At 37.1% G+C, this 23154-nt stretch overlaps 1 protein-coding gene and 1 pseudogene across 1 annotated transcript in view; one reads left to right on the top strand and one right to left on the bottom strand.

Moving 5' to 3' along the window:
* Window positions 1-2646: 2646 nt before the first annotated feature.
* Window positions 2647-23154, bottom strand: part of LIN28B (lin-28 homolog B) — a 122910-nt gene continuing 102402 nt past the window's right edge. The window contains exon 4 of the mRNA XM_034991305.1: window positions 2647-3149. Within this exon, the coding sequence (XP_034847196.1) occupies window positions 2780-3149 (370 nt within the window). The 3' untranslated portion in view covers window positions 2647-2779. The remainder of the gene's footprint in view (window positions 3150-23154) is intronic.
* LOC118000872 overlaps window positions 14407-23154 on the top strand; it is a 44114-nt pseudogene continuing 35366 nt past the window's right edge.

Genomic DNA, 23154 nt, shown 5'->3' with positions numbered 1-23154 from the left:
TGATAACTTTAAAAAAATGCTTGGAGACTTTGCTAACTAAGTGAGATGCATCATTATTCACAAGTGTTTGTTAGAAACATATAGTTGTGAATTGCTATCTATAATATAGATTAAAAGGTTCTGTACCAGAGAATTATCAGCCACTGTAAGGCTGGAGCAGCATAAAGGTGTGCTATGCATCAACTATGAGGTAGCCTTTTGCTGTAAACAGAATATTTCACCCATGTAAATGGACATGTGCTCACATCAGTGATATTCACATATGCAAGGAGTTTGGGAATTTTGCTTTAGCGTACTTTTCACGGGAAATAAAAATAGGAAAACTGGTATCTGATATTTGGAAACTTTGATCAAACTCAGAGGTAGTTATGACTAACATCAGTACATAATACTTATATAAAGGTCTAAGTTATTTGGTTTGTTTTGAGTAAGCAGGACTGTAGACTATTCTGTAAAGAAACAACAACAACATTATATGGTATGTTCCCTGAGCAAAGTTCTTTGTCCTGAGTATGTTATGTAATAGTGATAATATTTTTATATAAAAAATAAACCCAGCTTTTAATCATAAGATAGGTTTGGTATGTGCTCTTAGTTCAGTCTGGTAAGATGCTTAAAATGATTTTAAGTTGCACCCATAAGGTCCAGTTATAAAATGCTTTTTTTTTTTTTAACCATGATCTTAGCTCTGAACTTTTTATATGTAAACAGGGAATGTCCAATTCTCAAGTCCATAATTTCCTATGTCTATAAGGTCAAGGAACTTTGGTTTGAATTTTCAAAGTGACTTATTACGTTTTGCATTTTTACCGTTAACCTGCTTATTTTGCCTGCTAAAAATTAAGCAATGCCACTTTGATTTGTCTACATAATTTAAATAAGCTTACAATCCTCACATAAGGCAAGGAAGTACTTCTCTATAGCTATATATCACATTCAATATCGTCAAAGGTAAGCTTTGCATCACAGCACACGGATATTTCAGAATACACCATGGAGAGTCTCACAAACACTGTCCCGGAATTCAAGCTGAGCGGTAAAGGACTGGCGGCCCAGCCCGAGGCATTTCCTCCTGATGTGGGCTTGCTCAAACAGCAGGAACTGTCTAATACCCCCCAAGGCAGGACAAGTTGGGGAGGGAGCAGAAGCTGCCCAGCAGAATAGGTCTCATTTGACTCATGCTCTTCTCTTCTTCTGATTATCTGAGCTTACACCAACAGGCTCATACGAAACCTTGCTTATTGCCAATGTTAAGCATTTTAACTAATTGGTACCTTCTTGGAGATGTTTCAGAAATTTACCCATAACATCTAGAAACCAGGAGGACACCAACTTTTTCTTTAAATGACTGAAACCTAAAGGGACCAATACGAGGACAGGTCCCAGGTTTACTCACATAACTGAGGACCAACCTGAAAAGCATCTCTAACCCCATTACTGAATGTCCAACCTAAATCCACCATGTCGGTTACTTCAGCGTGAGTAATGAAGGGAACCTCCATCAAATTCATCTTAATGTACGAAATTCCTGTCGCTCTCTGGTGGGAGAGGCTGGGCACCTCCGCCGCAGGCCCGTCACTCCAGCTGCCTGCCACCACCGCCACCAAACGCTGCACTTTTCAGTATCCTTCACAGGGCAAACGTATTGGGCAATTATGAACATGCACTTAGTTTTCATTCTCAACCCCAGGATTTTATTCTTACCTGTGCTGTTTTTAGAAGCAAGTCAGATAACTCTCTAGGGGGGAAAATAACAGCCACCAAAAAAATACACCAAACGACTGGAGCTTTCCTCCAAAGTCTTCAGTAGTAAACAAGGAGGCCCCCTGCTCGAAGGGATGGTTTGGACTGACTTCGTCAAGGGAAGCTGCTGTTGCCACAATCCCTTCAAAACTTCACAACATGTACAAGATTATAACGAGCTGGTATCAAAATACCACTCTAAACAGTCAAGAAAACAAGTCACTACGTTTATACATTGCCCTCCCCCTTCATTTTTCTGAACAGGCATCTAATTTACAATCAAAACTTATGAATTAAAAACATGGAAATATCGGCACAGAAATTACACATTCATTGTCTTTTTCTGGAGTTATGTATCCCAGATTCAAAAAAGCTTATAGCAGTCAGAGGCATGTGGAGTTAAGGTACTGCCTTCAACGGGGGTTGGGGTAAGGGGGAAACACCCCATAGGTATCAAGAAAAAGAGGCAGTCCCCAACTTGGGAGAACTGATGACTTAAAACCTTTAGTACCATATGACTGGCAGCTCTGAGATCTGAAGTAGCCTTTGGTTCGCACAAAAGGTAACAGTCGTGTTTTTATTTTTACGTAATGTAAAGGGAGTGGTATTTCAAGAAAAAAAGACTGAAGCCATCTAAAATGCTTCCTCTGGGTTTTCAGTTCTTGGGGACGTCCAATTCCGCGAGGGAGGGCGTGTGCTTGTATCTACAGACACACATACAGAAAGACAAGTGCGCGTTAGGGGTGTGTCTGCGGCGCTATACCGACTCCTCCGACACGCACACACTCAGGCTCTCTCCCTCTCACACATGCACATACAGATACACATAGTATTTCATCCTCTGGATAACATAAAACATGACACCCTGCTCAAAGGTAATTTGCTTAGAGTGATTTGTCTGTTTAAAAAAATTCACAGTTCCTCAACAGTAGTTAAAAATCCCCAGTCAGCTGCGGCTGTGAAACACTGCTCCCCTGTACTTGCATGAGGTAGACTTCCCGACCGGGGAAAGAAAACGATACATTAGGAAGAAGCGTTATGTCTTTTTCCTTTTTTGAACAGAAGGCCCCTTTTTGCTTGGTTCTTCCGGCGCCGCGGAGGACTTCGCCGAGGAAGCTTCTTGAGACGACCTGCCCGGCCACTCTGCGATCTCGAGCCTCGCCTCCTGAGGAAACGGCGGCGACGTGCAGCCGTGCCCTCCGCCCAGCTCTCGAGGAAAGGTCGAAGTGCACGGCGGGGCTTCCGCTTCCTGTCTTCCCTGAGAACTGGCGGGCGGCTGCGCCACAGTCTTATGTGGGCAGTTGGCCACCATGTGCGCGATGCTCTGACAGTAATGGCACTTCTTTGGCTGAGGAGGTAGACTACATTCCTTAGCATGATGATCAAGGCCGCCACAATTGTAGCATCTGCAACAAGAATAATGGAAACGTCTCAGAAGCGGCGAGCGTGTGTCATAAAATGCGTTCTAAATCAAAAAAATATATACAAATTGTCACTGAGATCAGCCTATTTTATTTTTTTAAAACACTTTACTTATTTTTGACCGAGAGAGAGAGAGAGCACAAGCATGGGAAGCAGCAGGCACAGGGAGAGGAAGAAGCAAGCTCCCCGCTGAGCGGGGAGCCCGATGCGGGACTCGATCCAGGGACTCCAGGATCATGACCTGAGCCGAAGGCAGTCGCTTAACCGTCTGAGCCACCCAGGCGCCCTGAGATCAGCCTATTTTAATGTGTCCTCTTAATAAGTATGTAATGCTATCTTTTTTTTTTTTAAAGATTTTATTTATTTGTGGAGAGAGAGCGAGCGAGCACAAGCAGGGGGAGCGGCAGGCAGAAGGAGAAGCAGGCTTCCCGCAGAGCGGGGAGCCTGATGCGGGGCTCGATCCCAGGACCCCGGGATCACGACCTGAGCCGAAGGCAGACACTTAACCGTCTGAGCCACCCAGGCGCCCCGAGATCAGCCTATTTTAATGTGTCCTCTTAATAAGTATGTAATGCTATTTTTTTTTTTAAGATTTTGTGGAGAGAGAGCGAGCGAGCACAAGCAGGGGGAGCGGCAGGCAGAGGGAGAAGCAGGCTCCCTGATGCGGGGCTCGATCCCAGGACCCCGGGATCATGACCTGAGCCGAAGCAGACACTGAACCGACGGAGCCACCCAGGCGCCCCTGTAATGCTATTTTTAATCAAAGTTGCTTCTAAGCCCGTCTTCACCAAAATGCTCTAACAAAGTGATAAAGCTAGCTGTGCTAAACACAACAGTAAATGAAAAACAAGAGTACTAGTCTAGTACGAAACACTAGTCACTTCCATATAGAAATGACTTTTTTTTTTCATACTTGACAGGTTCTTTTAAGAGAACAGTGTAGTCCACTAGAGGGCAGCCGGTGTCCAACAAAAAACAACCAGCTAGCTTTAAAAAGAAGTCAGTTAAAAAATAAAGCTGTTGACACATAGTAGGCACTGGCAATGCACTTCGCAATTAAGAAAATTGTAGACCAAATTAAATTTCATTTCTTTAACATCTCTTTGCGTGTTATGTTGACTGTGGAAACCAGTTGAACTGGAAAATTTTTTTCCTTTGTACAAATTAAGTAATGAAGTGCAATTTGATATATAAGAAGTCAGATGTCTATGGTGAGTGATATCTGGCAAATTACCAAGTAATTTTAGAGCAATACAGTAAGTATCTGAATCAGAAGAAACTATAAAAAGCTTCTAAATACTTAGATTGGGTTAATAAAGGTAGCATCAAGTTCAATGATGGGAAGAATTTACTTTCTTTTCCCTCTGTAAGAAATTAGTTCTCCTTTCGGGTAAATTCTTCTAAATTGAAATAAACATAAATCTACCCTTAATATTTGAATACACACTGGGGGCTGGCTTTGTAGGAGATGTCTGAAAATCTTAATTTCTAAAAGCTGAACAAGTAAATTATTTGGGAATGATGTATTTGCTCAATTTCAGTCAGATTTTCTTTGAAAATTTTACATTCAAAACAAGTGGAGAAAATAATATTGTATATACTTACAAAGGTTTTTAATCTACTTGTTGAGTACAGAATTTGCTTGTTTTGTCTCCAAATGAAATGTTTTAAGAGCTATTTCAAATTTATTTTAAAATAAATTTATGACTCCATAATTCTTAATATGAAACTCAGACGATAGGTCACAACATTTTTTAAAAAGATAGCAAATAAGTGGTAACAGTGAGCATCAACTTAAGACTATAATGACAGTCTACGGCCATATCACCCGAACGCGCCCGATCTCGTCTGATCTCGGAAACTAAGCAGGGTCGGGCCTGGTTAGTACTTGGATGGGAAGACTATAATGACAAAAAATAATTATAATTAATTAATTTGTGTGTGTGTGTGTGTGTGTGTGTGTGTGTGTGAAAGAGAGAGAGAGGGAGAGAGAGAATAGCAAGCTTAACAACTTATACTACCATATATTTTAAAGACAAACGACTAAGCTACTACTAACCTACTGAGCAGTGTATGTAGGATAATCAGTATTCTATTTTCTGGGTTAAGGTATGAAGAGTGTTTTGTTGTTGTGTTGTGTTTTGTTTTGTTTTTACCTGGCAGAAACTAGGGTAAATATGGCCTATTTCTTAAGTTACCAATATTACCTTACAGATTTTAGAATTAAATGGATTCACAAAATGGGCTTTTATTCTTTGCAATAATTAACAAGTATTTATCCCAGGGAAAAGGAATGCATCATATTTTCAAAAATTTAAGGGAAGAACAAAGAAACCACTTTTTCTGATTATTTATTGTGCAATTACATACCTTAATACAATAAATTAATGAAATAATATTACAATCCAGATTCAATACTGTTTCAGCCATGTGTTCTAAGAGATAATGCAAAATTAAAGAACAATACAAATTACCAACGAATGATTGAAATTCGGGTCCCCCAAATAACACACTCAAAAATGGCATCTTTGAAAAATATAACCATATTACTTATCATAATATTTTCCCACATAGTTCTCTTCTACAATGGATTAAGTGAATTCTTAAATTAAATTTGCACATCTATAAAATATCTCCTTTTGAATTAAATTCACTTCCTTGAGGATAACATCCACTCAGGAGCTCATTGTCGAAGAGGAGAAAATAGGTTAAAGCCTACAGTAATAGAACAAGCTCTCCTGCGGACACATCAATTTCATCCGTCACTGTGGTATGCGCTGTGTTATCCAATTCAGGGATCCATTTTGCCCACTCATTTACCACGGGCCTCATGTCAGGATTCCACTTTTACAAATGGGGTCTTCCATCATATTCTGTACGTGCACTTACCATTACATTTGGGTTTTAAATGTTATTTTTAAGGATACTGTATAATTTGTTTCCTTGCATTTTGATCTACTCCTTTAATTCACTCTCCTAGCTTTTCAGATATGTGCTATCATTAGGCCAGACTGTCTTCCACACTGAAAAGATTTGCATTCAGTGGATATGTGCTTAGTCTTAAAAGGGGAGGAGTGGTATTTATTCTCCTCTTCTATTTAATCATTCAGTGTCAATCACGCTTACTAAGAGTGCAGATCACACCCCATTATGAAACCCTGTCCTTCCCCAGGGACTGACACCAAAATGGAAATGCTAAGCTACCTTTCAGCCCACAAATGATACCACACCACACACTCCGTACAAGCTCTATGTGGTACTTGTCTCCTTTGTTCAGTGTCCACACCTCTCCCAATCAGCTAGCTTTTGTTAGTTTGAATGAATTTTACATTTGATGTGAGCATAAAAATGGCATGTGTGCCCTTGTATAGTTACATGCTTAAGAAATATAAGGACCCAGACTCACAGGCAAAAGACTACACATGAAAAAAACCATAATCATACTTCATTATACATTCCTATAGCCAACCATAAAAAGTAAAATCGTTCATGGTATGTATTTTATAAAATGATGAACCAATGGCACAAAGGATGTTTTCTCACCTATTAAAGTAAAATAAAAATGTTCAGATTAGTCTCAGAATTTTATCAAGTTCTTTGTAAGATTATAAATACTTTAGTTCTAATGAATTAGCACATTCTACAGATATTACTTATTTAAGATGCTTTTGAAGATGGAAAATAATTAAATTGGAGCCAATTTTTTAAAAGATTATTAAAATAAGATGAACATTTTTAAATGAAATGAGAATGCCAACAATACATATAGTAGGATAGAAGCACCTAAAATGGCAAAATAAATAAAAGCAAATCCTAAATTTAGGGCTTTAGAACTATGTAATTATGTAATGAAATAAGTAATTAGGGGGTCTTAATAAACTAAGCCCAAACAACGACATTAGTTAAGAAGTTAAACATATACGAAGTTCTGAGGATTCCAAAACAAAAATGAAAATTCTCATTCTGAAATCAGATTTTAGATCTGCTGTGACCCTTCTAAAAATTCTCATTTTTGAGGTCCAAGTCGTAGAATAACCAAATTATATTTTCAAATGATAGTAGTAACAATGGTTAGGACTGAGCTCAATTGAAAACCACTAGATTAGAATATGGACGTTAATTTTTTAATGATACCTGAATGATTTAGATGAAAGAATTAATCAATTGTATGTTCCACCTGGATCCCAAAAGTGATAATAAGTTGGGGAGAGGGGTGGTACTTCACGGAGAGCCAGCTTTGCCTGTCTAAAAGTGTAACGGAAAAAATAGAAGTTAGGTATTTGAAAGTGTTAACGTCTTAAGAATTTATATGGAAAATTAAATCTACATTCTGGGGAGGTTGAAGGCACATTAAGGATAAGTGTACAGAGATCTGTAAGCTTCTCTAGAACAAATACTGAGACAACAGTGAATCAAGTATTATCAAGTATCAAAGTATGTAGTACCTAGAAAATAGGAAAAAGAAGTGCAAGCTATGGGCAGGAAGAAGGGGTGAAAACAGAAAAGAGGACATAAAAATCCATGGAAAAGAAAGATGTGAAAAACAATCAAGTTTCCAAATGGGAGAACAGAAAAGTCAAAGATTGGAAAGAATTCCAGAAACCAATTTGGAGAAAGGATAACTGACTCTTTGAAGAGATTGTTTATTAATCCTGATACAGTCCAACTAAAATCCAGAAATGATACTAATGACATTCAAGTCTATAGCTTTTTATTTTATTTTTAAAGATTTATTTATTTATTTTAGAGAGATAGTGTGAGTAGGGAGAGGGGCAGAGGAAGAGAGAGAGAGAATCCTCAAGCAGACTCCCTGCTAAGTGCAGAGCCCCAAGGGGGGCTCGATCTCATAACCCTGAAATCATGACCTGAGCCAAAACCAAGAGTCAGACGCTTAACCGACTGAGTCACCCAGGAGCCCCAGTATAGTTTTCGATTTTAGTATGTCTGACGCTGGTTATCTAATCCAATCGTCTGCCAATCAATCCAACACCTGGGAGTGTCAGATGCCAGTGTGGGAGTGGGAGGTAGGTGAATGGCAGAAATGCCGTCAAAGAACCCAAGAAAGCTAAAGAAAAGGAACAGATCCAGAGTAGCTTTCGATGAGAGCAATCTCCCACCCCGTACCTCCTGAGGGTCATAGATTCTTCCAGAAGGCCCCATTTTGTTTTGATAGCGCCCACACATTCTAAATTTACACCTGGGTATAGTTTATTCACTTCACAGGATCTGCCCCAACATACCAAGAGGAGAGTTAGAAAACTTGGATGAATCACAGAGTTGGAAAAGCCTTTTAATAGTGCACACATTTTCAGATCTCTATCAAAGCAACCTATTCTTGATATGGATCTGTTTCTTGTATTTCACTCTTCTTAAATCGACTCTTAGGTCTGTAAGCCAATTCAGCAATAAAACGTTTTAGTAAGGTTAATGTTTATATATTTTTCTTAAGTACACTGGTAAAAACATTGAGTTTTTAAAAATACTGGCTAGCAGTGATTTATGATTTTAAAAATGTTTCTTATGGAACAAATATATATTTAACACCAAAAAAAAAAGTATTTGTATCTTTTGAAATACAGAAGCCAGTATCCCCCTAAATTACCTTAATTCATGTGAAAAATAAAATGAGCTATACAGAGTAGGGCTGAACATGCTGTTAACAGATTTAAAATAATAATAGAAATAATAAGAGGTTTAATTCATAAAAAGCTTATTATGTTCCAGACACTGCGCAGAAGGTTTCTAATGTGTTACATAATTTAATCCTCCCCCAAGCCCTATAAAGTAGGTACTACAACATCTCCTTTGTGTTGATGAAGAAACTAAAACTTGAGTTTACAAAGAAGGAAATTTTAACTGAAAATAATAAATTTTCTTTGCATTTTCATTATATGAAAAATTATACCCAACAATATTGATGTAAATTTTATTACATGTTAAGTCTAAAAAATTGAGTCCTGAATTTAAAACAGCAACACACACACACACAAACATAGATTTGAAATAGATTATTTCCCGTGATTTGGCTTACTGCTCTATCACTATGATAGGGGGATATGAGTGTCTCTCATTGAATGATCCCATTTATACAATGAAGGTTGGAACTAATTTAGTCCAGAGTTTTCAATGCCAATGCCCAGTTTTATTTCTACTCCTCTTGTACTTCATAGGTTGAAAATTTTTGTCTAAAAAATTAGTAAATAATTTTTCCATTTTCCTTAATCATATATGTTTAAAGACTGTAAGTCAGAACTTCAGGATGACATGTTATATTCAGAGCTATCAAACCAACTCAATAAAATTCCAGTCAAAATAAAGAACCCTGACATTTTAGTTAGCCCATGAAGTTGTATTATAATGTGAATGATTTATTTAGGCCTTGAAATAAATACTACAATGAGATTCTACTGGTTGGAGTGAATGTAAATTGAGACAGCCTCTTTTGGAGGGCAATTTGACAGCGTTATTTCAAAATAGTACATACCCTCTCACCCAATAACGCCAACTCTAAAAATTTGCCTATAGAAATATTCTACTATATTAGAAACGTATTCTAATATAGTGTTGCCCATATTGGTAAAAAATAGAAAAATTAAATGATAATAGTAATACTAACAATAATAATAAATGCTTATAATCAAAACCGGGTGGTCTGCTATAGTCGATGCTCTTTACCATTGAGCTACAAACATATGAAAATGGAAAGAAAATTAGAGCCCACATATATTGAGAAACACTGCAGATATTAAAAGAAATGAAGTAAAAGAATATTTTTTTAAATGAGGTAGATCCGTATGTATTCAAATGGAAAGATCTCCAAGAAATATTTAGCAAAAAAAAAAAAAAAGCAAACCACAGGATAACACATAAATATAGTATACTACTACTTATGTTTCAAAAACACTATATGGTTATAGGTAATTGTATGCATTTTTTCAAATGCATGGATAAAACACTGGAAGGATAAACAGTAAATTAACAGGGGTTACATCTGAGGAGAAGAGAGATGTAATATGAAGGAGGACTTTCATGCTTACTCCCTAATTTTTGTAGTTTCTTTTTTATTTCTTTATTTATTTTTTAGAGAGAAAGGGAGTGTGAGTGGTGGGGAGGGGCAGAGGGAGAGAGGGAGAGAGAATCTTAAACAGGTTCCACGCCCAGTGGGGAGCCTGACCTGGAGCTGGAACTCACAACCCTGAGATCATGATGTGAGCCCATAGCAAAAGTCTGACGCTTAACTGACTGAGCCACCCAGGCGCCCTGAGTTTCTTTTTTATTTATTTATTTATTTTTAAGACTTTATTTATTTGACAGAGAGAGACACAGCGAGAGCGGGAACACAAGCAGGGGGAGTGCGAGAGGGAGAAGCAGGCTTCCCGCGGAGCAGGGAGCCCAATGCGGGGCTCGATCCCAAGACCCTGGGATCATGACCTGAGCTGAAGGCAGACGCTTAACCGACTGAGCCACCCAGGCGCATCCCCGAGTTTTTTTAAATAACAAGAAAGAATTATATGCTGTTTGTGTAATTAGAAAAAGAGCAATTATATAGCTCCATAGCTCCACCTCCATTTTGTAATTCCATCATTATTACTGTTCGTCACTGGACAGTGAACGTGTATACCAGCAGTTCTAGAAGCATCTTGGAAGCTTTTAAAAAAAATACTTACCACACCTAGATGCTACTCCACACCGATTAAATTAGAATCTCTGAGGTTGGAGGCCCAGGCCTCAATACTTTTTGAAAGCTTCCCAGGTGAGAGTGAGCCGCTTCTTGAGAACTGCAGCTGTATGCAAACCCGAGTTAGCACTGACAACCTTACCAAGAGATCACTCATAATCCCAGCCATAAGGAATGTGGTTCAAAACAGAATAAATCTCTCCAAACACTGTTTCAACAGGTCACTGATGCCTCAGAAAGGAGAAAGGAAGGAAAGGAAGGAAGAAAAAAGTGTGTACGTATCTTATTTCCTTACTGGGAACGAAAAAGGATTCCCTAAAATTTCAGGTTGTGAGAGCACAAAAGCCCATCACCTTTTACCATCACTGATCCTTGCTAACTGAGGAAGCAAACCAGTGCAAAAAACTAGAGTTTAGCTTTAGGCGTAGTTTCTCTGCTTCTGAGACCATCATTCAATTCTGAGTTCATCAATCAAGGATGGGTTCAATGTGTAGGAACCCATGTCATCAAAATGGGTGATAATTTACAGCTCTTAATCAATTGCTACTTTCTCTTAACTTCACCATCATTACCAATTAACATTTATTGATTTCCCATAATAACTCAAGTATCCATCTTCTGTTGTTTGCATCTAAAATAATCCTCAAAAACATATAAACTTTAGTATAGATAGACTCCTACAAACATTTCTAATGACCAAGTTCTGTTGGCTATTACATAAAAATTACTTCCTTATGAATATAAATATAATACCAAGATCTCTGCTTTTTATAAAAATCTATTAGCCATGGCATTTAAAAAAAACTCAAATATTTAAGCTGCATTTCACCTGAAAGAGTGCTATTGATAAAGTATTTCTCACTCTGTCTTCTACACTTAGAGAAAAAGAAAGTACAGGATAAATGATTGAAAGAAAACTGGCTTAGTTAGACCATCTTAGGGATAGGTTTTCAGTATTTTTTTTTAAAGCAAAATTTAGTCAGTATAATTGCCATTCAGCTCTTTCTGGTGCATAATAAATGGGAGCTGTCTGGAGGGCTCTGTATTGTCTAGTGCTAGTCAGAGTAAGGGTCAGTCTATTGTTGGCATAGAACTAATTCTAAATTCTAAAATTGCTGGCAGTGGAGGGGCGCCAGGCTGGCTCAGTCAGAAGAGCATGTGACTCTTGATCTTGAGGTTGTGAGTTCGAGCCCCAAGTTGGGAGTAGGAATTACAAAAAAGTAGAGTACAAAAAAATAAATAAACTTAAAAAACTGTTGGCAGTGGAAATAAATACTTTAGGTCTCCTCCAAACTTCAGTTTTCAGACCATTTAACTAAACTGATCTGGGGTATGCACTGAGTTCAGAGGGTATTTTTTTACCTACCAACTATTGTTCTATCCTTTTTTATCATGTCTATTAGTGAATTCAACTGCTTCTAATTCCCATGTAATCATTTTCATAAATTGAAATAAAAAAAACACTTAAGAATATCTACTATGTGCAGGGAGAAAATTATCTGAGAAATAATATAAAAAGAAAATCCATACCAAAGGATGTTAAGTTTCCAGAATGAAAAGGAGATCAATTTCCCAGGGCAACCGATTAATTAAAAAAAAAAAAAATCAACATAAGAAATATTTTATTTATATTTCAGAGCACTAGTAATAAGATTACAAAAATTTTTCAGAAAAAGAAAATTATATCAACAGTAATGAACATTCAATGATCTTCAGATGTCTCAAGACTAATACTGGAAACAAGAAGAAAATTAAAAAGTGCCCTTAGCATTTTGGGGGAAATCATTTCCAACATAGAAAAAAATATACTGTAAATACAACTTTGCACTAAGATAGTAATGGAATGTAGGTAAATAGTGAGCTGAATGGTAAGATTTATATATTTACATATTTTACATTGTTTAATGTCTTCTGACTGCTTTCTGAACCATCTTATGTTTATTAGTTTTGGGACATTCTCTCTGATAAATGCCATGGTCTATCATCTGTATCGTAATGCCAGCCAAAAATGCACCAAAGCATCTTGAAAACCAGCTAAAATATAGTAATAGCTCTATTTGCAAACCTTTCATCATCTTATGAAAACAAAACGGTATGATGGAAAATGTGGGGGGCAGGCATGTGATGAATGGCAGCGCAGGGTCTCAAGCCAAAGCAGGGATGGAACACATAGCAGGTTTAAAAGAGAAGAGGACACGGAAGGGGAGAGAAATCACTGGAGAAATGGGGACAAAGGGAGCCTTTTGCATGTAAGGGCACTTCATTCAGGTATAATTATAAGCCAGACATTTTGGTATTTCATTCCATTATGGCTAGAAGTACTTGGTGGATTTTGTGGCAATCCCACAGAACAATAATCATTTGTTCAGAGTCTGCTACTTTGTAGCATAGCTTGAGAAGGAGCATAATAATGAATTCTAGGTCATAAGTTAAATCTGTATTTGAGATACAAATGGTATCTCTCTTGTAGGTAACAAACAGCATTCCAGACAGGTAATCTGTTCTGGCTAATGGAAAAGTTGAAAAACAAGGAGAAAGATGTACTTAAACACAGATAACTTAATGCTTTCCAATGTCTTAGAAGTAAAAGCAGTTTGTTATGAAATTGGACCCAATCTCACAGGCTGGACATTCTGTCAACACTGCTTTTATGATCCAACACAACTAAGGAGGGGTGTCCAGCTCAGGATGTCTTTCTCTCTCTCTCATACACGCATGCACATGCACACACACATGCGTGCCATAAGCAATCCTATAGCGGAGGCGTGTAACCATCCAAACTGTGGATTTAAATGTATCCTTGTTGGAACCAAGTTCAGTTTATCTACCATATTTGGTCACAGTGACTTTTAGGTAAGAGAGTATTTTTAGCTTACTCCTGGTCTCAAATACAAAGGAAAGGAAAAACATTCAATATTTAACTAGAAATGGTTAAAATTGGGTGTCTGCTTAGATGGGAGAATCAAATTATAATATGCAACCTGAAAATGTTGGTTCATTTATCTATTATAGCAGTCTTGCTGAAAATTTAAAACCCCCAGGGCTGCTTGCTTTTCACTAGACCATTTCACACTGCCAGCGTCAGAGGTGTGACATCAGTCGTAAATAAGCATTGGTTCAGCCGGAAGAAATACAATTCCACTACTGCTTTTGTGTCAACTTTTATAAATGTTTTTTTTCCTTGGTCATCATACGATTTCTTTCTCTGGCTCTATAAACCAGCCCTATTTTTATGTTATTTTACAAGTCATTCTTAAGTGATACCTTTCTCTTTAGGTGTACACTGAATTTTTTTTTTTTTAACTATTAAAGCACAAGCAATCTTCAAAGACTAGTTTCATCATGATTATTTGATGTGTGAAGCAATAATTTGTCATCTAGACAAATGGATGTAAACGTCAAAACAATACATGAAAGAATTTAAATATACAATAAAAACACCTTAGGTAAATAAACAAAGACTACAGAATAAAAGTGACTGGCTCATATTTTATCACACCTTGCTATTAAAACAGAGAAGGAAGAGACAGCATGTACAGAGATCAAGAATCAATTTCACTGGCATGACTGATGACCCGCACAGGAGAAGGTTAGATAATAGTTCCAGATTTATGCTGGTTGTTTGCAAGCTGGAGGCAACAAGAGGGCTAGATGAGAAGATTTTAGGCAAGTGAGTCATTATTTAGCCAAATGGGTTATTGAAAGCTTTGACATTTCTATGACTAAGCTACTTTTGGTGCAAGTGTCAATATTGGTAGTATTTGAGTTTCTATGAAGATAGAGGGTTTAAACACCTTCCAATTGTTGTATTACTAAATTAATATAACACTGAATTACTGCCATATTACTGAATTAGTAAGAAGTATGTGTAAACTTTGCATTTTTACAGTGTTTATATGAATAGCATTAAATGTATCTGTAGAGGGCTTGTTCTAGAGTATGTTGCTTGGTACCATCTATTCAAAATGTACCCTCAGGATGAATTCATGTGCAGGAGGCAAAAGAAGACCGTGCCAAACCATCCCCATCTCTACGGCTACTCAGGAATCAGGAGTTAAAACTATTCTGCTGAAATCACCAATGAAAGGCTTCTAAGGATCAATAAGTTTGATCTCCTGTTCCAGCACCAGCTAGTGCTGAGGAAAATGATGAAGTACAGATAAGAAGTAAATGACCTCTGTCCACTACCCCTCTAGCTCAACTGGTCTTTATGTTGACTGACTATCTGTTGTCTTTTGCCAAGAATCAGCAGTTCTTAAATTGTTCATCATGTAGGTAGGTAGGTGAAAACTGAATGCAGAAAATTGCAACTGTCTAGATAACCTCCATAAACGGTGATATTATGTCTTCTCTGTATAAGTCTGATCTGGAAAATTAAAGCATAAGGTATTGTACGGTACTCTTGGCTTCATGGCTACTTCTTTTTTTCTCCTCCTTACTGGTTGCAGCTGCTCTTCATGTTATCAAGCTGTTTATATGAATAAAGCCTGATGGTCAAGCTGCTAAGGCATCCCTGCAGATCTTTCCTCTGCTCACTGATCCCGTAAGGAATCTTGTTTCCCTGTTTGAACATTTTAAAGCTGTGACCCTGTGGGCACATGGCCACAGTTATAGAAGAAATGGCTGTCAAGCCAAGGATGGAAGTAAAAACTGAAGGTAGGCCTGAGAAGAGCAGACAGGTCCTCATCAGAGCCAGGATTGTTTACACATGTCCAAATACTCTTAATAAGTGTTAACATTAGGGCTAGATTCTACACATTAACAGATTTGTTTGTGCATACTCTAGAAGCCAGAAAGTGGCTTGTCTTGAAGATAAGCTCTTGAGTGTCTGAGCAATGGAATTTTCATCTCCTCTGGTCATCCTTTGAATTTGGCTGGTAGAGGTTTATATGAAGAATTTGGTTAATTCCTTTCGTGAGCAAAAGAAACAAAGCCACTGAATAATTTTTTGATGTTTTTCTAACAAAAAAATCTTGAAAAGTATGGCAGATGTAGTGAAAGGAGGTAAATTTGTTTGCATAATACTTGGTCTTTTTACTTTAAAAATGTACATACTTCAGAAAAGTAAAAATTTAAAAATATAACTGCAAATGGCAAAATGCTATTTATTTATCACACTGAATGTGAAGTTCTCTTTAGAAGGTTTAATTTTGTAACTTAATTGAATACAGCACATGTATAGGGAAAAAGCTCTGCTTCAGTGGAAAACTGCATTTGTCTAGATCTCAAGCTCACGCTTATGGATTACCTGATTCTGATTTAGGAGAGTAATTTTACAGCTCTTTAAATTGCCAATAACTGATAGTAATGCAAAGTTATTCTTGCCCATACAGAGGCAAATTCTGTCCTGTCAGGTTCAACTGACTTCCCTTTACCACCCTGAAAGAAGCATGTTTTGCAACTATTGGATATTAATTACAATATTCCTGATCTACAACTGTGTTTGTTCTTTGGATCGTCCTTTGAACAGGTTATTAGAGCTGCCTGTTTTCCTCATTTAATTGAATTAAATAAAATCTTTAATACTTGCTCATTTTGTATCTGTATCAGAGTCAAGATGTTACCGTTTTTGAAAATTATCCTTTAATTCTCATACAGTAAATATCCAACCATAGAAGCCACTATGTCATTATGACATCATTAGGATCTTGCTCTTTAAGTACCTAGAATCTAGAATAGAAATAAAATAAATGCAGAACTAACTTTAATCCCCAGGATTATTGAGCCCAGTATTAGTTTCTGTGTTTATTCTCAGTGATCTTATTTTTCCTATACCTTGAAACATTTTGCTCTTTCATAATCCTGGGAATTACTTCCAACTTCACTAAAACGGACCTTAAAATAATACAAAAATTTAAATTTTTCCAAAGAAGACATGTAAATGGCCAACAGGTACCTGAAAAAGTGCTCAACATTGCTAATTATCAGGGAAATGCAAATCAAGACCACAGTGAGATATCACCACATACCTGTTAGAATGGCTGTATCAAAAAGACAAGGGATAGCAAGTATCAGCAAGGATGTGGAAAAAAGTAAATCCTTGTGCACTGCTGGTGGGATTGTAAATGGTAGAGCCACTGTGTAAAACAGTATGGAGGCTCCTCAAAAAATTAAAAATAGAAATACCATATGATAAAGCAATTCCACTTCTGGGCATATACCCAACTGAAATGAAATCACTATCTCAAAGAGATATCTGCACCCCCATGTTCCTTGAAGCATTATTCACAATAGCCAAGACACAGGAATGACCTAAAAGTCCACTGATGAATGAATGGTAAAGAAAATGTGGTATACATACACATAATGAAATATTATTCAGCCATAAAAATGGAAATCCTGCCATTTGTGACTACATAGATGGATCTTAAGGCATTATGCTGAATGAAATAAGTCAGACGCAGAAAGACAAATACTGTATCATCTTACATATATGGAATCTAAAAAAAAGTCAAAGTCATAGAAACAGAGAATAGAAAAGTGGTTGATGGGCTTGGGGGGAGGGAGAAGTGGGGAGAGGTTGGTAAAAGTATACAAATTTTTACCTATAAGATGAATAAGGTTCTGAGGATCTCATGTATAACATGGTGACTGTAGTTGAGAACACTGTATTGTATAACTGAAATTTCCTAAGAGAGTAGAACTTAAATCTTCTTGCCGCCACCAAAAAAGAAAGATAAATATGTGAAGTGACAAATGTGTTAGTTAACTAGATAGGTGGAATCATTTCACAAGGTACACATATATCATGTCATCACAAGTACACCATAAATATTTTACAATTTTATCTGTCAATTAGACTACAATAAAGCTGGGGTGGGAGAAGAAAGAATGTATCTTTGGCTCTACTTTTTAGCTCTAATACATACTTTCTACCTCGCTTGTAAGATGGTGCTAGGATTGAATTCTCTCGATTCTCTCCCAACTATGATCTTGGTATCACTCTACCCTTGTAATGAGGAACTCAGCCTGGTTTTATAACTTTCTCCAAGAAACATTCACCAGCCCAGTAGTGGGCAGGGCAATGCGAGGCAGAAGAGACCCAAATTTATCTAGAGTTGCCGTGGGCAAGGTGGATGTTGGGAAAAGACAGGAGTGTGAGGGGGAGTTAGTTCACTCATAAAAGCATTATTGAAATGAGCAGTCCAAGCTGAGAGGAGAGGCAACTGAGACCAGAAGGAACTCAGACGATGAAAAAAAGGGAGAGAGGATCTCCAATACCTACACTCAACAGCTCAATCTTTTCTACTTTCATAACCCTAATATCAGTAACACTATATGTTCATTTGGAGTCAAGATTATCTAAATCATCACTCAACTGCCTCATGCAATCCTGGAGTCCAAAATTGTTGGCAAAGAACTTAATCAGTTTAACTGATTCTACACTGCCTCCATAATATTCTATTAATTATATAATTAAATAATTTTCTGATAACTGGGAAATAACCATGTTGAACATAAGGTTTTCACTGAAAAAAAATTTTTTAATAATGTAATCATCCAGAAGGGTGATAAAATAGTGAAATAAATCATCACTATTTCATCATCCTTCAGCTTTCTTATTGCATTGCCCAAACTCAGGAGACAGAATTTTTGTAGTCTTTTTCTTTTTAACCTTTCATTAAACACCACTGAGAATTCAGAAATTTTCATTTCCTGTCCATAATGGCAAAGAGAAGAAAACTGACAGAAGATGTTTTGCAATTGTTAGACAAGTAAGAACACAAATACAAAACGAATAGACAGCAGTACTCCAGACTAATGATGATGGTAAAACTAACTCTATAAACTAAATCTCAGATTATGAGTCGTTATACAAGATAATATCCTAAATATATTTTCTCAAATTGAAAAATAGATGAGTGAACATGTTTCTATGGACAACAATGAAATTTGTTATCCAGTTATTCATTCTACAGGGAGGAGGATGTCATAATGCAATATTTTTTTGACCAGAAATTTTTGCAAAAAAGACATGTATTCTTTCACCTTTTGTGAAATTTGTTCTAGGAAATTTACTTGCTATGGTTAAGAAGTGGGCAGATGCTGAAGGTACTACTGAAAGGAGATAAACAGCATAGAAATGAAAAAGTTAATTGAATTGATCATTCTAATCAATATTATAAAGGTATTTTGCTATTACAGACTGAAGAAATCAACCATCCTATATTCAACAAAACTATGAGCCATGAAACTTTTCAAAGCACTGCATTTTGTGGATAGAAGTATAAGAACCAGAGGAAATAAAAAGCTGTAATCTCTTAGAAATATATTTGAAATCTTGATCAGTATTTATAAGATGAGTATGTTCCAGGCCATCCATGAGTGATTACTTGCATTTAAAGGATATTGCCCATTTTGGACACATGTATCTTCACACCAGAAAAATATGAAATAAAGTTTTCTTGGTTACATTTAAATTCTTACTAATTTCCAATATAGCTATTTTTCACAACATCCCTTTATTTTTATATCTGTAAATTATTTGTAAAATGACTTTCAAAATGTGTTTTAAAAAGGGTTCCTTGGGGCGCCTGGGTGGCTCAGTTGGTTAAGTAACTGCCTTCAGCTCAGGTCATGATCCTGGAGTCCCGGGATCGAGTCCCACATCGGGCTCCCTGCTCAGCAGGGAGTCTGCTTCTCCCTCTGACCCTCCTCCCTCTCATGCTCTCTCTCTCTCATTCTCTCTCTCGCAAATAAATAAAATCTTAAAAAAAAAAAAATGGTTCCTTGGATTCAGATGGTAAATGGTAATGACTATTCTTCCTGGTGTACTGCTAGTTAATAACATATAGAATTTGATAAATGGTGTAAAAGAAAGTGTTGCACCTTTTCAAGAGAAGACATAATCACAGTCATTGTGAACAGGAATGATTTTGTAAAGGAGATGGCCTGGCTACAACAAGCTAGTAAAATTCATCAAAAATCTGTGAGGTTTGGGGTGCCTGGGTGGCTCAGCCAGTTAAGTGTCTGACTCTTGATTTCAGCTCAGGTCATGATCTCAGGGTTGTGAGGATGGAGCCCTGTGTTGGGCTCTGCACTCAGCGGGGAGTCTGATTGAGATTCTCTTTCTTCCTCTCCCTCTGCCCCTCCCTACCCCGCAGTCACTCTTTCTCTCACTCTCTAAAACAAACAAATAAGGGGTGCCTGGGTGGCTCAGTCATTGGGCGTCTGCCTTCGGCTCAGGTCATGATCCCAGGGTCCTGGGATCGAGTCCCACATCAGGCTCCCTGCTCACCGGGAAGCCTGCTTCTCCTTCTCCCACTCCCCCTGCTTGTGTTCCCTCTCTCACTGTGTCTCTCTCTGTCAAATAAATAAATAAAATCTTTAAAAAAATAAAATAATAAAATAAACAAATCTTTAAAAAAATGAATGAGGTTTATATAGATGGAAGAAAAATATGCCAGAATATATGGCATGGGAAAACTAGAGGATATGTTTAGGAAAGCAAGTTGGGTAGCTTGGAAAATAAAATGGAAACCAAGATTACTGAGCAGAATATTAAATATATTTTATAATTTACTATTTTAAAAACTTTCATCTTATAGTTGAAAAAATTGAGTTTCGAACCTGATATATGCATTGCTCGTGACCACAAACCTAGTAATGGAGAGCCCAAGATTTTAGCCTACCAATCCAATGATCCATGATAAATCACTTAATCTTTCTGAGTTTCCTCTCCTGTAAATCAGTTTCATCATCCAGGAATCCTTTTTTAAAGATGATAATAATTCCCACTTACTTCATGTGGTTGCTTCTGGTCTTAAATGAGATTAATATTTTAAGATGCTTTGCAAACTACAAAATTCTATATAAATAGAATCTCTTTCCCTAATCTTGGATGTTATATTCCCAAAGCACTTTCACCCCACTCATAATAAAATAATTAACGGTAGAAGAGCTAAAGTTCTCATGAATTAAGGGAGGCGGGGGGAAGACCAAAAATAAGTAACAGGAAAAGCTTAAAGTATTTTTCGCTTGATATTCAGCATATTTATATATGCTCTCTAATTAATTTGCATTTAACATTCCTTATTTCACTATGATTTTCTTTACCATCTCCTACTCTTGCATTTTGATGAAATACTAGTAAATTCATTTACTTTGTTGCAGATGCAACACATTTAGTATGGAGGTCACTGTTAAAATGTTCACTATTTTTCTGATTTATATTTTGGAGTCCCTAAAAATTAAATCTCAGAATAACTTTGTTTTAATAAACTGTATCAGAAGACTTTGTAGATAAAATTATAAAGATGTTAACCTGTGTATCATACAGTTTTATGTATGGAGAATTTGCTCACTATTCCTATTTCTTTTTTTTTTTTTTTAAAGATTTTATTTATTTGACAGAGAGAGACACAGCGAGAGAGGGAACACAAGCAGGGGGAGTGGAAGAGAGAGAGAAGCAGGCTTCCCGTGGAGCACGGAGCCTGAAGCAGGGCTCGATCCCAGGACCCTTGGATCATGACCCGAGCCGAAGGCAGACGCCAAACGACTGAACCACCCAGGCGCCCCTTACTATTCCTATTTTTATAAACTCTTCTTTTCTCTGGCTTTCAGGATACTTTATTTTATTGGGTTTTCCCCTATCTTTTTGACATTATTTTCCTATCTTATGCTTAGTACCTTTCTGGATTCACCAAGATCTACACTTGCTTGTCTATCATCTCTCCTTCAAAAAATTGATCCATTTCCCTTAACAAATTATTTTCTTTATGCTGATCACTCACAAATTATTCCCACTTTGATGTCTTCCTGTAATCTCAAACTCAACTCATCTCTTCGAGGCCATTTTGACCCCTAGTTTCCATATCTCTTCCAATATTGGTTGATTTTCCTATAAATTCCATCATTCATCATTGCATTCATAGTATTTATTGTTAAGTTACTTGGTTGGCTCAAAGAAAAGGAAAAGATATTATTAAAATCTTCACTGTCTTTTGTCCTTTAAAAGCAAAATGGAAACATAAAGCTTACTCTTAGGTCAACTCTTAAACCTATGACCAGTTTCCTCAACCTCTTGTCCATTTGGGGATAGATCCCCCCTCTCCTGTCTTTACACCATGCCAAAGATCAATCATGCTAACTGATATTTCAGGTACATCTATCAGCCCATTTGGCCCACTCAATCACCAACCAGCGATGACCATATTACCGTTACCTTGGTTAATGTAAATGAAACAAAGAAAAATTTATAACATCAGTCATTACTTTTTAAAAATAGTATAACAGAAGAATAAAAAAGTGAAGAGGAAAACTATTATAAGCTGTTGGAACCTGAGGGTGAAAAGGAGAGTATTTAGTACCAAAAGGGCAGGATCATTAAAGTGAGAGAGGTATTGAGTGACTAACGTAAAAAAGATATAAAAGTATGAATTCCCACCTAACATACTTTTTGTACTGAATATTATGGTCATGGACTCTAGTCAATATTACAGAGTAACAGGTACTCACTGAGCTGTCATGTAACCCTATGGCAGAAGCCACATCTCCTGGGCAAAAACCACCAAAGTCAGGTCAATTTCCCTTTATCTAGTCATCTTTTGACAAGTCCTCCTGACTTTTTGACTAAGTTTGAGTAGTCACTAATTACAGCGTTTTCAAAGAAGTAGTAATGGCAAAAGTTAACTATATGCTGATGCACACCTCTGGAGACACCAGTCTGAAACTTGAAGTCACAGATTTGGGAAATATCACTGAAAGGACAGACAGTCTTAAAGCCATGGAATGACGGTCAACCAGCCAAGTGTGAAGAGTGAGAAGAGGACTGCCGACAAAGTTCTCAGAAATCTTCTAATTAATAATGTTCAAGTGTTAGAACCAGTTAGGCATCTAAGAAGGAAAAGTCAGAGAAACAGTAGGAAGGCAAGAAAAGAGACATTTCCCTAGTTAAAAAAGGAGTTTTATATTGGAGAAAGTGGCTGACAGTGATCAAATAAGATGAAGTATTAAAATAGGTGGATAGAGGGCGCCTGGGTGGCTCAGTCAGTTAAGCGTCTGCCTTTGGCTCAGGTCATGATCCCAGAGTCCTGGGATCGAGTCCCACATCAGGCTCTCTGCTCAGCAGGGAGTCTGCTTCTCCCTCTCACTCTCCCTCTCTCTCAAATAAATAAATAAAACCTTTAAAAAATAAATAAATAAAAATTTAAAATAGGTTGATGGATTTAGCAAGCTGGAGGCAGGAAGAAGCCTCAGGTAGAAGATACAGTGAATACAAAAGAATTAAGGAACTATAATTGAACTGCAGTGCCAGTTTTAACTTCCTCAAAGTCCAACATGCATATCTTAGGAAAAATAGGTCTTCTGAG

Source organism: Mirounga leonina, unplaced genomic scaffold, assembly GCF_011800145.1.
Source record: "Mirounga leonina isolate KUSES-001 unplaced genomic scaffold, KU_Mleo_1.0 Mir_53, whole genome shotgun sequence".
NCBI classification, from domain to species: domain Eukaryota; kingdom Metazoa; phylum Chordata; class Mammalia; order Carnivora; family Phocidae; genus Mirounga; species Mirounga leonina.
This window is presented reverse-complemented; position numbering and strand designations above follow the sequence as displayed.